Source organism: Nycticebus coucang, chromosome 10, assembly GCF_027406575.1.
Source record: "Nycticebus coucang isolate mNycCou1 chromosome 10, mNycCou1.pri, whole genome shotgun sequence".
In the NCBI taxonomy this organism is placed as follows: Eukaryota; Metazoa; Chordata; class Mammalia; order Primates; family Lorisidae; genus Nycticebus; species Nycticebus coucang.
In genome coordinates, this window is record NC_069789.1 from 64,903,317 (window position 1) to 64,918,292 (window position 14,976).

Here is a 14,976-nt window from a genome sequence, read left to right on the forward strand (position 1 = left end):
TAATATGAGTGCTTAAATATTTAGGATTGATATGTGTTCTTGTTGAATTTTTCCCTTGACCAATATACAGTGCCCACCTTTATCTTTATTTACTTTTGTTGCTTTGAAATCAATGGTATCTGTGATGAGAATTGTAACTCTTACTTTCTTCTGGTTTCCATTTGCATGGAATATTGTTTTCGATTTCTTCACCCTGAGTCTGGATGTGTCCTTTGTAGTTGGATACAGTTCCTAAAGACAAAAGAGACTTGGCTTGTATTTCATTCAGCCAGCCCATGTCTCTTCAGTGGGGAATTTAAGCCATTCACATTTACTGAGAGAATTGTTAAGTGGGGTAGATTTCTGTTTTTCCTGTTGTGTGGTACTCTATTGCTTTGTTTTATCTCTTGGCCCACTATGGTATCTAGGCTTTGACATATAGTTTATGGGTAGTTTGACACTGTTGAGAGTCTATTGTAGTTGTCTGTGTATAGTGCAGCCTTTAGAACTCCTTCCAGAGCAAGTATAGTTGTACCAAATTTCCTCAAAGTTTCCTCATCAAATACGAAAATTACTTTTGCAGGATACAAATTCCTAGACTGGCAGTTGTTCCGTTTAAGAAGATTGACGATAGAGATGACGATAGAGGCCTACTCTCTCTGGTTTGTAGGATTTCTGCCGAGAAATCACCTGTTAACCTGATAGGTTTACCATTGTAGGTCAGATGCTGCATATGCCTAGCTGCTTGTAGAATTTTTTTTTCATTTTGACTTTGGTCAGGTGATTACTATGTGTCTTGGAGATGCTGTATTTGAGTTGAGTTTTCCTGGTGTTTGACAACCATATAGTATGGATGTTTGAGTTTCTGGTGATATCTGGGAAATTTTCTATAATATCTTCAACTAAAGTTTCTGTGATTCTAGGGCTCTCTTCTTCTCCCTCAGGCATATTTATAATTCACATGTTTGTACTTTTTGCACAGTTTGAAATCTCAGAGATTTTTCTGCCATTGTTCCCTTCCTTTCTGCCTCTGTAAATGCCCGATTTAGCTTGAGAGTCTTATCTTGAAGCTTTAAGATTTGTTCTTGTCCATGATTTTCTGTTACTGAAACTTTCTGCCATGTTTTAAAATCATTTGAATGCCTCTTCCAGTTCTTTAAGCTCCATGATATCTTTCCTAGTATTATCAAGATACTTGGTGACTTTTTGTAAATTTCGTTAATCTTCTCAAAAATGTTTTTGGCTTCTTTTTTCTAGTTTTCAACTTTGTCTTCAATTCCATTTCTCTTATTTGTTATCTATATTTTGAATTTCATTTCTTCATTTCAACAATTTCTTTATGGTTGGAATTTTCTATTGTACCTGCATTGTGATCCCTTGAGGGAGTTGATCTGTTCTGGTTTTTCATGTTGCTAGGGTTCTTCTGGTGATTTCTCCTCATCCATGGTTTCTTGTATCAATGTTGACCTAAAAGGGTAAGATGTCCCTAAATTGTAGTTGTTGATATTCTTGCTAAATTTGAATGAGAGGTCACTATATGGCACTCTAGTATCAATGGTGCATGTGATGGTTCTGTTCTCTTCACTGAGATATATCCATGTCTCAGCAGACTGGTAGTTTCAGGGTGCAGGGGGTCCCAATAGGGTAAAACTTTTGGTGCTGCTGTGTGTTGGAAGCCAGGAGCAGCACTAGAGATTTGAGGGTGGAAATTCACAGGCCTTGGGGGACAGCTGGAGGCTCAAGGATAGTGTATAAAGTTCTGGAGAGGAAGCCTGGGGAGCCAAGCGGGGGAGGGAGACTAAGACCCAGTGACTAAATAGGACCTGGAATCTGGAAGGAGGTCCACGGATCAGGGTTATTTTGATCTGAATGGCAGAGCCAGGAGACCAGTTTGGAGGTGGCTGTTCAGGTCTGGAGGGCACAGTCTGAGCTGACTGACTGACAGTCTGAATACTCATGCAGAATTTTAGAGCTGCTCAGAAGTCAAGCAGAGCTGACATGGGCACCTGTGGCTCCGGGATCCAGATGTCTCTGTGTCCCTTGTGGGACCCACAGAAGTACAACAGTAGCTTCTTGTCTCTCTGAATGATGATAACCCACTGGGCCCTGCCTCTGTCACTTCCTGCGACTAGATCCTCTTGTGCTCTGTGGTGGAACTACTTGGTTTTAGGTCACCAGCTATGGCTTAGAGGAGCCACCAATTAATATGCTCTGGCCTGGGCATGGTGTGATGCAACTGGTTGTTCGAAATGGCACTAGCTGCTGCTCGTACCCTTCTGTGCCTGCTGTCTGGTGAGATAGTTTTGGACAGAATTCAGGTCTGTTCTGGGACCGACCTGGCAGGAGGGTGAGAGGCCTGGTGCTGACCACTTAGTAGCTCCTAATGCACAGTAATGCCTGCACACATTCTCTACTTTCCTAATATATATCTCTCCATCACGTGTTTCTTTTTTTTACCTTCTTTTTCTGTTTTTTCCTTGCTCCTGGTGTCTCACATTGTCTCTCTGTGATCTCATAGTGCTGTTTCCAAGCAGAGCAGTCCAAATGCCAGTTGTTGCCTGTGCTTCTCCCCACTTTTTCTGGGAGAGACTATTTATAGGCTGCGTTTAGTCCACCATTTTTTGTCCTCTTTGACAATATTCTGTGTGCTTAACAGCCCATCAGGTCAAAGTAGACCAAGAGAATGGTGAAGGAAGAAAACATTTTTTTAATGAGGATTGGGAATTAACAATATTATCTTGTTTCTGATGAAGATAAGATGATTTGCTTGTTTTGTGATACTGCATTATTAACATTAAAGAAATTCAGTGCTCATCAGCATTGTAACACTCATAAGGACTACAATTTTAAATTGGATCTAAAATTTTAAATTGGAGGGATATGAAAGGTTGCATTACAGAAATAAAAGATCAAAAGCAAAAGTAAAGACAATTTTTAAAAGCAGTAATAAGACTGGAAATAATGCTGTTAAGGTAGCTAATAAAGTAGCTCATATACCTGGTAAGAAAGGGAAGCCATTCGGTGATATAGAAATTGTGAAAGAGGGCGGTGCCTGTGGCTCAGTCGGTAAGGTGCCGGCCCCATATACTGAGGGTGGCAGGTTTAAACCCGGCCCCTGCCAAACTGCAACCAAAAAATAGCCAGGTGTTGTGGCGGGCGCCTGTAGTCCCAGCTGCTCGGGAGGCTGAGGCAAGAGAGTCGCTTAAGCCCAGGAGTTGGAGGTTGCTGTGAGCTGTGTGAGGCCACGGCACTCTGCAGAGGGCCATAAAGTGAGACTCTGTCTCTACAAAAAAAAAAGAAATTGTGAAAGAATGCATTGTCTAAGTTGTAGGATGCCTAAGTCCCAGTAATGTTTCAAAGTACAAACAATTGCCTCTTTCAAGGAAACCCATAATTGATTGGCAACATAAATTAGCCTTCAACTTAACAGAACAATTTCATGCAATACTTAAAAGGAAAACTATATATTTTTCAATTGCTTTGGATGAAACAATTGATACTACTGAAGTGGCTCAGGTTTTACACTTCATTCGGATCATAACAGTATTTTCTTTGCTATGAATACTCACTTTGGGCATTCTTTTGGACAGAACCCAAAGATATCTTCAATAACTTTCTAGGAAAATGTTATGAATTTACATTGAATTTGGTAAGTTTAGTGTATGTATGTATAGGTGGTACACCCTCCATGACAGGAAAACATGAAGGGATAATTGAGAAGATAAAGAGTATTAATAGATCCAGATATTCTCATTTCTTTGCATTGTATCTTGCATCAACCAAATCTCTGCTAAAGCTACGATTTTGATGAAGTGGGGGAGGGGGCAAGATGGCCAATTGGAGCCAGCTTTCCACAGAGGTTCCTGTATGGAAGAAAAGCTAAAGGACAGAAGGTTCTCAAGAAAAATGAAAGTCGGAAGCTGAGCTAAGAAAGAAGATTGAGGAGTGCACATCATCCCTGCTGAGGCAAGCTGTGACTCCAAGGAAACAAACTACCAGTACAAAACCCATTGCCAAATGGAAAAGAGACACCTCCCCCAAGAGAGTGGCTCACTGTGTGCGAAATCTACAAACAAGTGAGCAGAGTTCAGATCTTCTCTTATTTTATCCCATTGGAGAGAGCCACTAACCACCAGAACTCCTTCTCCAGAGAGAGCCCACCTGTGAGCCTATGCACTCTCCTGCCCAGCATAAAATTGAACAAATATTCTACCTGCAATTCTGAAGTCCCAGTCCACCCCTACTCCTAGCAGTCTGGAAGCCTGTCCCCTGCAGAGTCCAGAGTGTTTGGTAGTTCCTTGAGAGGTCTGGGCATGGTGTAGGCTGAACAGTGCTGAACAGTGACATAGGTGTAAATTGGGGAATGCGGAGTGAGGGAGTCAAATGTGAGAGAGAGTAACATGGCCTGCATCAGAGCATGGCAGCTGTGGTGGCTGTAGGGCTCGTACTGTGGATTAGATTTTGGAGAAACACTTCCATTTCTCTTGACCACTGGAGGGAGCAGGGCCACAACCTTGGGGGCCACAGCAGAGCACAGCTGTGACAGAAACATAGACTTGGTGAGCAGGGAGTATGCTTTGCTGATGGTACTCGCCTGCAGTCAGGCGTGGATGGGACAGAAACACAGCCTCTGTGAGCGCAAAATAGGCCAAGCAGGGGTACCCGCGTGGGGTGGAGCGTGACTGGGGCAGAGACACAGACTTGGTGAGGGCAAAATACACCTTGTGAGAGTACATGCCCAAGGACGACAGTGAACACACCCCAGGACTGATGCTGTTGGTGCACTTCCCAGAGGCCAGTGAGCCCTGGAGGGAGCCAGGCTTCAGATCCACGAGGTTGCCCTAGTGGCAGAGTACAGTGGTTTAGGAGGCACTGACTCCTCCTTGTCTCTGGCAGACCCATATCCCTACCACTTTTGCCCATGGAAGGGAGCTGGGCCACAGCCTGTGGCATTGCCAGTAGCGGGACAAGGCTATTATAAGGTGGGGAAGGAGGCACCAAACTCCCTGGCCTGAATCTTTGGCTGGGCGGGTCTTCCTGACCCCATTGACCACCAGAGGGAGCCAAACTCCAGCCTCTTAGGTTTCTGGGTCCATGCTGCCTGTGGACCCCCTACCATCAGGTTGCTGGACACTATTTGAATTCTCACAGTGGAGCACTGGCTGTGCTGCCTGAGAATATTGGTTGGGAACTCTTGACCTGGTGTCCACCCAGGAACCATCCAAGGTTGAGCCGTGGTTGTGCTGAACCATGGCTGATACTGATACTCCTCCTGCAATTGTCGCTGGGTGGGGATTAGGGATCTCAGTTGCTTGTATCTCCCTCCAGCAGAGATTTCAACCTAATTTTTCGACTCAATAGGATTAGATAGAGGTTAGCTGACTTCAAGACAGAGCCAGCTAGCCCTATCACACCAATTAGGTCCTCAGACTCCCTTGCTGCAGGTCTGAAAGGGACCTTTGTAAAGCTGTAGGGAAAAAGGCACAGTCACTAGTCTCAGATCTCTGGTAAAGGACTGGTTAACTAGAATTTCTGGAACTTCCAATCCAAATCACACCCTACCAGTTTTAATACCCAAACTGCGGAAAATAATCATGGGGCAGAACGAGAGGAATAACTCTGGCAATATGAATAATCAGAGTCGATCAACTCCCCTAAGGATGGCAAAGGTGATACATCAGAAGATGCCATTCATAAACAAATGGCCAAAATGTCAGAATTCAGAATATGGATGGCAATAAGATGAATAAATTCAGGAGCATCGCTGTTACCAATAAATATTGCTAAAGACAGAAAAAAAGGTGAATAAATTGGAGGAAAAGATGGAAATTGAAATCCAAAGAGTTGTACAAAGTTGTCTCAAGAAATTAGTGAATTCAAAGACAAAATTACTGAGGATATGGAAATGAGCTCAAGGAATGAAAAAATTATTCGCGGAGCTCCAAAATACAGCAGAATCCCTCAGTAATAGCGTGGAGCAGGTAGAAGAAAGGATCTCTGAAATTGAAGACAAAGCTTTTGAATGTTCCCAAATGCTCAAAGAGTCAGACAGAGAGCAAAATCTGATCATTTCCTGAGAAAGTTGTGGGATGACTCCAAAAGATCATCTTATAGAAATTCCTGAAGGAGAAGAGGATGGTCCTAAAGGCACAGATGCTCTACTCCAAGATTTTATGGAGGAGAATTTCCCAGGCATTGCAAAAGATACTGAAATTCAGAAGTAGACAGCTTCAGAACCCCAGCAAGACTCAATCCCAATAAAGCATCTCCTAGAAACATCCAGCCCAGGATGCTGTATCCAGCTAAACTGAGCTTCATCTGTGATGGAGAAATCAAATACTTTACTGACATGCACATGTTGAAGAAATTTGCCATAACTAAACTAGCTCTCCAGGATATTCTCAGACCTACCCTCCAAAATGATCAGCACAATGTTCCACAGCCAGCGTAAACTCACTCAGAAACTTGAACAAAACCTTATTTCCACAGTAGGGAAAGGATTAAAAATACACACTAGAAATTTGAAAAACATTACAACCAAAACACTACCATGTTACCAGTTCTCTCAATTAATGTGAATGGCTTAAATTGTCCTCTAAAGAGGCACAGGTTGGCTGACTAGATACATAAACTCTGACCAGCTGTCTGTTGCATACAAGAGTCTCATCTTACCTTAAAGGATAAAAATAAACTCCCCCGCGGGCGGAGGAGCAGCGGCCACGCGGTTTCGGGCGGGGGCTCTTCCCGCGTTGCCAGAGTATCCTCTAGTTTGTCAGTCAAAACGTGAAAAAAATCCAAACAAACCCCAAACCCTGACTGCTTTGCTCTAGGAAACAGTACCTGTAACCCTGCGGAATACACCTGTTCGTAGGGGACAGAGTCCACAGGCACAAGAACTTAAAGAGCAAGAGGAAGTGAAAGGAAAATTAGGGCAAGGAAACAGAAAAAAGAATTCACTCATAGGAAGAATCAGCAGAAAACTCCAGGCAACATGAAGAACCAGTCTAGAACAACCCCACCAAGGGACCATGAGGTAGCTACTGCAGATGATTCCACCAGTATAGAAATGTTAGGAATGACAGAAAGGGAATTTAGAATACACATGTTGAAAACAATGAAAGAAATGATGGAAACAATGAAGGAAATTGCTAATAAAGTGGAAAATAACCAAAAGGAAATCCAAAAACAGAATCAAATAAGAGATGAACGATATGAAGAATATAAAAAGGATATAGCAGACCTGAAGGAACTGAAACAGTCAATTAGGGAACTTAAAGATACAATGGAAAGTATCAGCAACAGGTTAGACCATGCAGAAGAAAGAATTTCAGAGGTAGAAGACAAAGTTCTTGAGATAACTCAGACAGTAAAAGAGGCAGAAAAGAAGAGAGAGAAAGCAGAACGTTCACTGTCAGAATTATGGGACTTTATGAAGCGTTCCAACATACGAGTTATAGGAATTCCAGAAGGGGAAGAAGAATGCCCCAGAGGAATGGAAGCCATACTAGAGAATATTATAAAAGAAAATTTCCCAAACATCACCAAAGAGTCTGACACACTGCTTTCAGAGGGATATCGGACCCCGGGTCGCCTCAACTCTAACCGAGCTTCTCCAAGACACATTGTGATGAACCTGTCCAAAGTCAAGACAAAAGAAAAGATTGTGCAAGCTGACAGGAGTAAGCGCCAGTTGACCTACAGGGGCAAATCCATCAGAGTTACCGCAGACTTCTCTAATGAAACTTTCCAAGCAAGAAGACAATGGTCATCTACCTTTAATCTACTTAAACAGAACAATTTCCAGCCCAGAATTCTGTACCCTGCTAAGCTAAGCTTCAAAATTGATGAAGAAATCAAATCATTTACGGATATACAAACATTGAGGAAATTCACCACAACAAGACCAGCTCTACAGGAAATACTTCAACCTGTTCTGCACACTGACCACCACAATGGATCAGCAGCAAAGTAAGAACTCAGAAATCAAAGGACAGAACCTAACCTCCACACTGATGCAAAAGATAAAACTAAGCAATGGACTCTCACCAAATAAGACGAATAGAATACTACCACACTTATCAATTATCTCAATAAATGTTAATGGCTTGAATTCCCCACTGAAGAGACATAGATTGGCTGACTGGATTAAAAAACACAAGCCATCCATTTGCTGTCTGCAAGAAACACACCTGGCTTCAAAAGACAAATTAAAGCTCCGAGTCAAGGGTTCAAAGACAATTTTTTAGGCAAATGGAATTCAGAAGAAAAGAGGAGTTGCAATCTTATTTTCAGATACATGTGGATTTAAAGCAACTAAAGTCAAAAAAGACAAAGATGGTCACTTTATATTGGTCAAGGGAAAACTACAACAAGAAGACATTTCCATTCTAAATATTTATGCACCCAATTTAAATGCTCCCAGATTCTTGAAGCAGACCTTACTCAGTCTGAGCAATATGATATCTGATAATACCATCATAACAGGAGACTTTAACACACCTCTTACAGAGCTGGACAGATCCTCTAAACAGAAATTAAACAAAGATGTAAGAGGTTTAAATGAGACCCTAGAACAACTGTGCTTGATAGACGCATATAGAACACTCCACCCCAAAGATAAAGAATATACATTCTTCTCATCACCCCATGGAACATTCTCCAAAATTGATCATATCCTGGGACACAAAACAAATATCAACAGAATTAAAAGAATTGAAATTTTAACTTGTATCTTTTCAGACCATAAGGCACTAAAGGTGGAACTCAACTCTAACAAAAATGCTCAAGCCCACCCAAAGGCATGGAAATTAAACAATCTTCTGTTGAATAACAGATGGGTGAAGGAAGAAATAAAACAGGAAATCATTAACTTCCTTGAGCATAACAACAATGAAGACACAAGCTACCAAAACCTGTGGGATACTGCAAAAGCAGTTTTGAGAGGAAAATTCATCGCTTTAGATGCCTACATTCGAAAAACAGAAAGAGAGCACATCAACAATCTCACAAGAGATCTTATGGAATTGGAAAAAGAAGAACAATCTAAGCCTAAACTCAGTAGAAAAAAAGAAATCTCCAAAATCAAATCAGAGATCAATGAAACTGAAAACAAAAGAATTATTCAGAAAATTAATGAAACAAGGAGTTGGTTTTTTGAAAAAATAAATAAAATAGATAAACCATTGGCCAGACTAACTAGAAATAGAAAAGTAAAATCTCTAATAACCTCAGTCAGAAACGATAAAGGGGAAATAACAACTGATCCCACAGAGATACAAGAGATCATCTCTGAATACTACCAGAAACTCTATGCCCAGAAATTTGACAATGTGAAGGAAATGGATCAATATTTGGAATCACACCCTCTCCCTAGACTTAGCCAGGATGAAATAGACCTCCTGAACAGACCAATTTCAAGCACTGAGATCAAAGAAACAATAAAAAATCTTCCAACCAAAAAATGCCCCGGTCCAGATGGCTTCCCTCCAGAATTCTATCAAACCTTCAAGGAAGAGCTTATTCCTGTACTGCAGAAATTATTCCAAAAAACTGAGGAAGAAGGAATCTTCCCCAACACATTCTATGAAGCAAACATCACCCTGATACCAAAACCAGGAAAAGACCCAAACAAAAAGGAGAATTTCAGACCAATCTCACTCATGAACATAGACGCAAAAATTCTCAACAAAATCCTAGCCAATAGATTACAGCTTATCATCAAAAAAGTCATTCATCATGATCAAGTAGGCTTCATCCCAGGGATGCAAGGCTGGTTTAACATACGCAAGTCCATAAACGTTATCCACCATATTAACAGAGGCAAAAATAAAGATCACATGATCCTCTCAATAGATGCAGAAAAAGCATTTGATAAAATCCAGCATCCTTTTCTAATTAGAACACTGAAGAGTATAGGCACAGGTGGCACATTTCTAAAACTGATTGAAGCTATCTATGACAAACCCACAGTCAATATTTTACTGAATGGAGTAAAACTGAAAGCTTTTCCTCTTAGAACTGGAACCAGACAAGGTTGTCCTCTGTCACCTTTACTATTCAACGTAGTGCTGGAAGTTCTAGCCAATACAATTAGGCAAGACAAGGAAATAAAGGGAATCCAAATGGGAGCAGAGGAGGTCAAACTCTCCCTCTTTGCTGACGACATGATCTTATACTTAGAGAACCCCAAAGACTCAACCACAAGACTCCTAGAAGTCATCAAAACATACAGTAATGTTTCAGGATATAAAATCAATGTCCACAAGTCAGTAGCCTTTGTATACACCAATAACAGTCAAGATGAGAAGCTAATTAAGGACACAACTCCCCTCACCATAGTTTCAAAGAAAATGAAATACCTAGGAATATACCTAACGAAGGAGGTGAAGGACCTCTATAAAGAAAACTATGAAATCCTCAGAAAGGAAATAGCAGAGGATATTAACAAATGGAAGAACATACCATGCTCATGGATGGGAAGAATCAACATTGTTAAAATGTCTATACTTCCCAAAGCTATCTACCTATTCAATGCCATTCCTATCAAAGTACCTACATCGTACTTTCAAGATTTGGAAAAAATGATTCTGCGTTTTGTATGGAACCGGAAAAAACCCCGTATAGCTAAGGCAGTTCTTAGTAACAAAAATAAAGCTGGGGGCATTAGCATACCAGATTTTAGTCTGTACTACAAAGCCATAGTGGTCAAGACAGCATGGTACTGGCACAAAAACAGAGACATAGACACTTGGAATCGAATTGAACACCAAGAAATGAAACTAACATCTTATAACCACCTAATCTTCGATAAATCAAACAAGAACTTACCTTGGGGGAAAGACTCCCTATTCAATAAATGTTGTTGGGAGAACTGGATGTCTACATGTAAAAGACTGAAACTGGACCCACACCTTTCCCCACTCACAAAAATTGATTCAAGATGGATAAAGGACTTAAATTTAAGGCATGAAACAATAAAAATCCTCAAAGAAAACATAGGAAAAACACTGGAAGATATTGGCCTGGGGGAAGACTTCATGAAGAAGACTGCCATGGCAATTGCAACAACAACAAAAATAAACAAATGGGACTTCATTAAACTGAAAAGCTTCTGTATAGCTAAGGACACAATAACCAAAGCAAAGAGACAACCTACACAATGGGAAAGGATATTTGCATATTTTCAATCAGACAAAAGCTTGATAACCAGGATCTATAGAGAACTCAAATTAATCCACATGAAAAAAGCCAACAATCCCTTATATCAATGGGCAAGAGACATGAATAGAACTTTCTCTAAAGATGACAGACGGATGGCTAACAAACACATGAAAAAATGTTCATCATCTCTATATATTAGAGAAATGCAAATCAAAACAACCCTGAGATATCATCTAACCCCAGTGAGAATGGCCCACATCACAAAATCTCAAAACTGCAGATGCTGGCGTGGATGTGGAGAGAAGGGAACACTTTTCCACTGCTGGTGGGACTGCAAACTCGTACAACCTTTCTGGAAGGAAGTATGGAGAAACCTCAAAGCACTCAACCTAGACCTCCCATTCGATCCTGCAATCCCATTACTGGGCATCTACCCAGAAGGAAAAAAATCCTTTTATCATAAGGACACTTGTACTAGACTGTTTATTGCAGCTCAATTTACCGTTGCCAATGTGTGGAAACAGCCTAGATGCCCACCAACCCAGGAATGGATTGACAAGCTGTGGTATATGTATGCCATGGAATACTATTCAGCTATTAAAAAAAATGGAGACTTTGCATCGTTCGTGTTGACCTGGATGGAAGTGGAGGACATTGTTCTTGGTGAAGCATCACAAAAATGGAGAAGTGTGAATCCTATGTACTCAATCTTGATGTGGGGACAATTAATGACAATTAAGTTTATGGGGGGGAAAGCAGAGAGAGGGATGGAGGGAGGAGGGTGGGGCCTTAGTGTGTGTCACACTTTATGGGGGCAAGACATAATTGCAAGAGGGACTTTACCTATCAGTTGCAATCAGTGTAACTGGCTTATTGTACCCTCAATGAATCCCCAACAATAAAAAAAAAAAAAAAAAAAGGTTAAAAATAAACTCAAGATGGAGGGATGGACATCTATAATTCAGGGAAATGGAAATCAGAAAAAAGCAGGGATTGCAGTTTTATTTACATATACAATAGGCTTTAGACCAACAAAAGTAAGGAAAGATAAGGATAGTCACTTCATATTTGTCAAGGGAAACACTAAATATGAAGAGAATTCAATTATTAACATTTGTGTGCCCTACCACAATGTTCCTCTCAATTTATAAAGGAAACCGTAAAAGATATGAACAGTTGGATATCTTCCTCCACTATAATAGCTGGAGATTTTAATACCCCTTCGGCAGTTTTGGATAGCTCCTCCAAGAAAAAACTAAACAAAGAAATATTGGACTTAAACTTGACTCTGCAACAAATGGACTTAATAGACATCTATGGAATATTTCATCCTAATAGAACTGAATACACATTTTTCTCATCAGCGCATGGATCATCTTCTAAAATTGATCATATCCTAGGACACAAGTCTACCTCAGCAAATTTTAAAGAACAGAAACTATTTCTTGTATCTTCTTGGACTGTCATGGAATAAAAGTTGAACTCAACAACAACAAGAATCTTCATACTTAGGCTTGACTCCCATACCTCAGTGAGTAGGGTGTTGGCCACTGAGGCTGGTGGGTTTGAACCCAGCCTGGGCCTGCTAAACAACAGTGACAACTGCAACAAAAAATTGCTGGGTGTTGTGGTAGCCCCGGTCGTCCCAGCTACTTGGGAGGCTGAGGCAAGAGAATCAATTAAGCCCAAGAGTTTGAGGTTGCTGTGAGCTGTGACACTATGGCACTCTACTGAGGGTGACATAGTGAGATTCTATCTCAAAAACAAACAAAAATATTTCTGTAGGAATGCAGCATTTCTGTGTGATGTATCAAATCAAAATGACTTGAATATTTCTTTGCAAGATAAAACTAAGTCTATATATGATATATGACTAAACATCTAAACATTTTGAAAAAAGTTATCTTTTTTCAATGCATTTCTTCTTCGAGAGGAAATTTCACCTGAACATTTTCTCCAGTTAGTAATGGTCATTGATGAGCAGAATGATAAATGAGAATTATTTGAATAATGCTCAGCTGTTATAGACCACTTTGTTGGAGAATACAATGGAAGGGTCACTGGCTTTGAGGATCATGACATCACTGAGATTAGCCTTTCAATGGTACCTTATTGGTATCACCACATCATTTAAAAAACTACACATGGAATTGATATCTCAGTGTGTGACACTTTAAAGTCATCACTTGATGCTAAGAAAGATCCAATTGAAATGTGGAGAAATGCAGTGCAGTAGAATATCCATGCTGTTGGCAACATGCCCCCCAAATGCTTTCTTACTTTCCAACCACTTATTGCTTTGAATTTATATTCTCTTACCTAACCCAAATCAAGATGTTCTTAAGGTCACAAATGATTGATCATCATGTGAGGATCAATTGAAACTGTGGACGATCAATTGAAACTGTGGACCTCCATTCCTGGAACCAAATATTAAAATACTTTCCTACAAAAAGGATTCACAACCAAGTTTTTAAAAGGTTAGTTAACTTTAAAATTAGCAAATAGTTTCATTTTTTTGAAATTACAAAGTACACAGTAGTTAGATTTTTACAAAATAATGTACATTTTTAAGTATACAATTGAAGTTTCTTGATTGTGGCCTTATTTTATTACAGCTAAATTAATGTGGTCTTCTAACGTGAAAAGGTTTTCTACCCCTGGTCTATTCTTTCTTTCTTTTTTCTGAAAATAAGTTTTATTTAAATAAGGGTTTAAATACATTACACATAACATTAAAATTGAAGGAAAAAAAAACAAAAACCAGTCTTGTTACTTCACATGGCATTGGGCAGTTGTTGCTACTAAGTTGCAAGCTCTACAGCTGGCTACATAGCTGATACATCAGTTTTGAGATTTGTTCCCTTGTCAAAAGTTTAACTGATAGAAAGTTGGGGTCACATTCTGATGTTGGACATCCCTTAGCTAAGATATGTCTGGTCAAAAAGACCTTGGTGGAAAGCCAGATGTCCTGTCACCTGATTGGAGGGAAGGTGGCCTAAGTTCTGCCCACCTGGAGATACTTTTACTATCAAAGACTCCCTTTAGAGGTATAGCTGCATTGCTGCTTTACCCCATCCTCTCAGATTCACCGAGGGTTGTCCAGGTGGTGACATTCCCTTAGGGCTGGGAACTCTGCAGAGGGAGAGGCGAGGAGCTTCTGGCCAGGCATAGCCATTTGTGATCTTAGGGCTCTAGGCTTGGCTGAAACACCATGTTATTGCTTTGTTTCAGGCTTGACACTGCCAGGTGCCTCCTGCTTGACCTCTGTTTAAATGAGGGACTTCAAGACTAGACAGCATGGCTCTTTTCAGTTTATTGCATGAAGGAGTTACACTAGTCCAAGTTAAAAGCAGACCCCAAATGGTTACATTATACAAGCTGTGAGGTTTTTAAACTTGTGACAAGGGACAGAGGGGAAATTCTACTCATTGCAAGGAAATCCTCACTTAAGTTTCAATGAGCCACAAGCACTTAAAACCCATGAACCTTCAGCTGATCGTCCTTAGCCAGTCCAATCTCTACAAGGAACTGGCATATGTTCTTGCACTGGTCACCCTGTAGCTGAATTACTTCTCCATATTCTGGATGCTCAATTACAGTACCATTGCAGGCAAATTTCTTTTTAAACGCCTTCACTAATTTCTTTTTATCGTAATCATCAGCGATCCCTTGAACAGTAGTAAGGGTCTTCCTGCCGTTTCTCTGTTGAATTCTTATTTGGATGTAATCCTCAGTGCCAGCAGGAAGCAGGTCATCACCCTTACTTGCATCAGCAAAGGGGTCGAAAGAGTGGAGGTTCTGGATAGCAGACATACGATACGATTTTTCCTCGGT

General features: G+C 40.5%; 2 protein-coding genes across 3 annotated transcripts in view; one reads left to right on the forward strand and one right to left on the reverse strand.

Moving 5' to 3' along the window:
• The window catches only part of DENND1B (DENN domain containing 1B), a 287,318-nt gene that overhangs the window by 91,407 nt on the left and 180,935 nt on the right, over window positions 1-14,976 (forward strand). The window lies entirely within an intron of this gene.
• On the reverse strand, window positions 14,438-14,955 carry LOC128596701 (eukaryotic translation initiation factor 1-like). The gene has a single exon (XM_053606350.1). The coding sequence runs from the start codon at window positions 14,953-14,955 to the stop codon at window positions 14,614-14,616; it is 342 nt and encodes a 113-aa protein (XP_053462325.1). The 3' UTR covers window positions 14,438-14,613.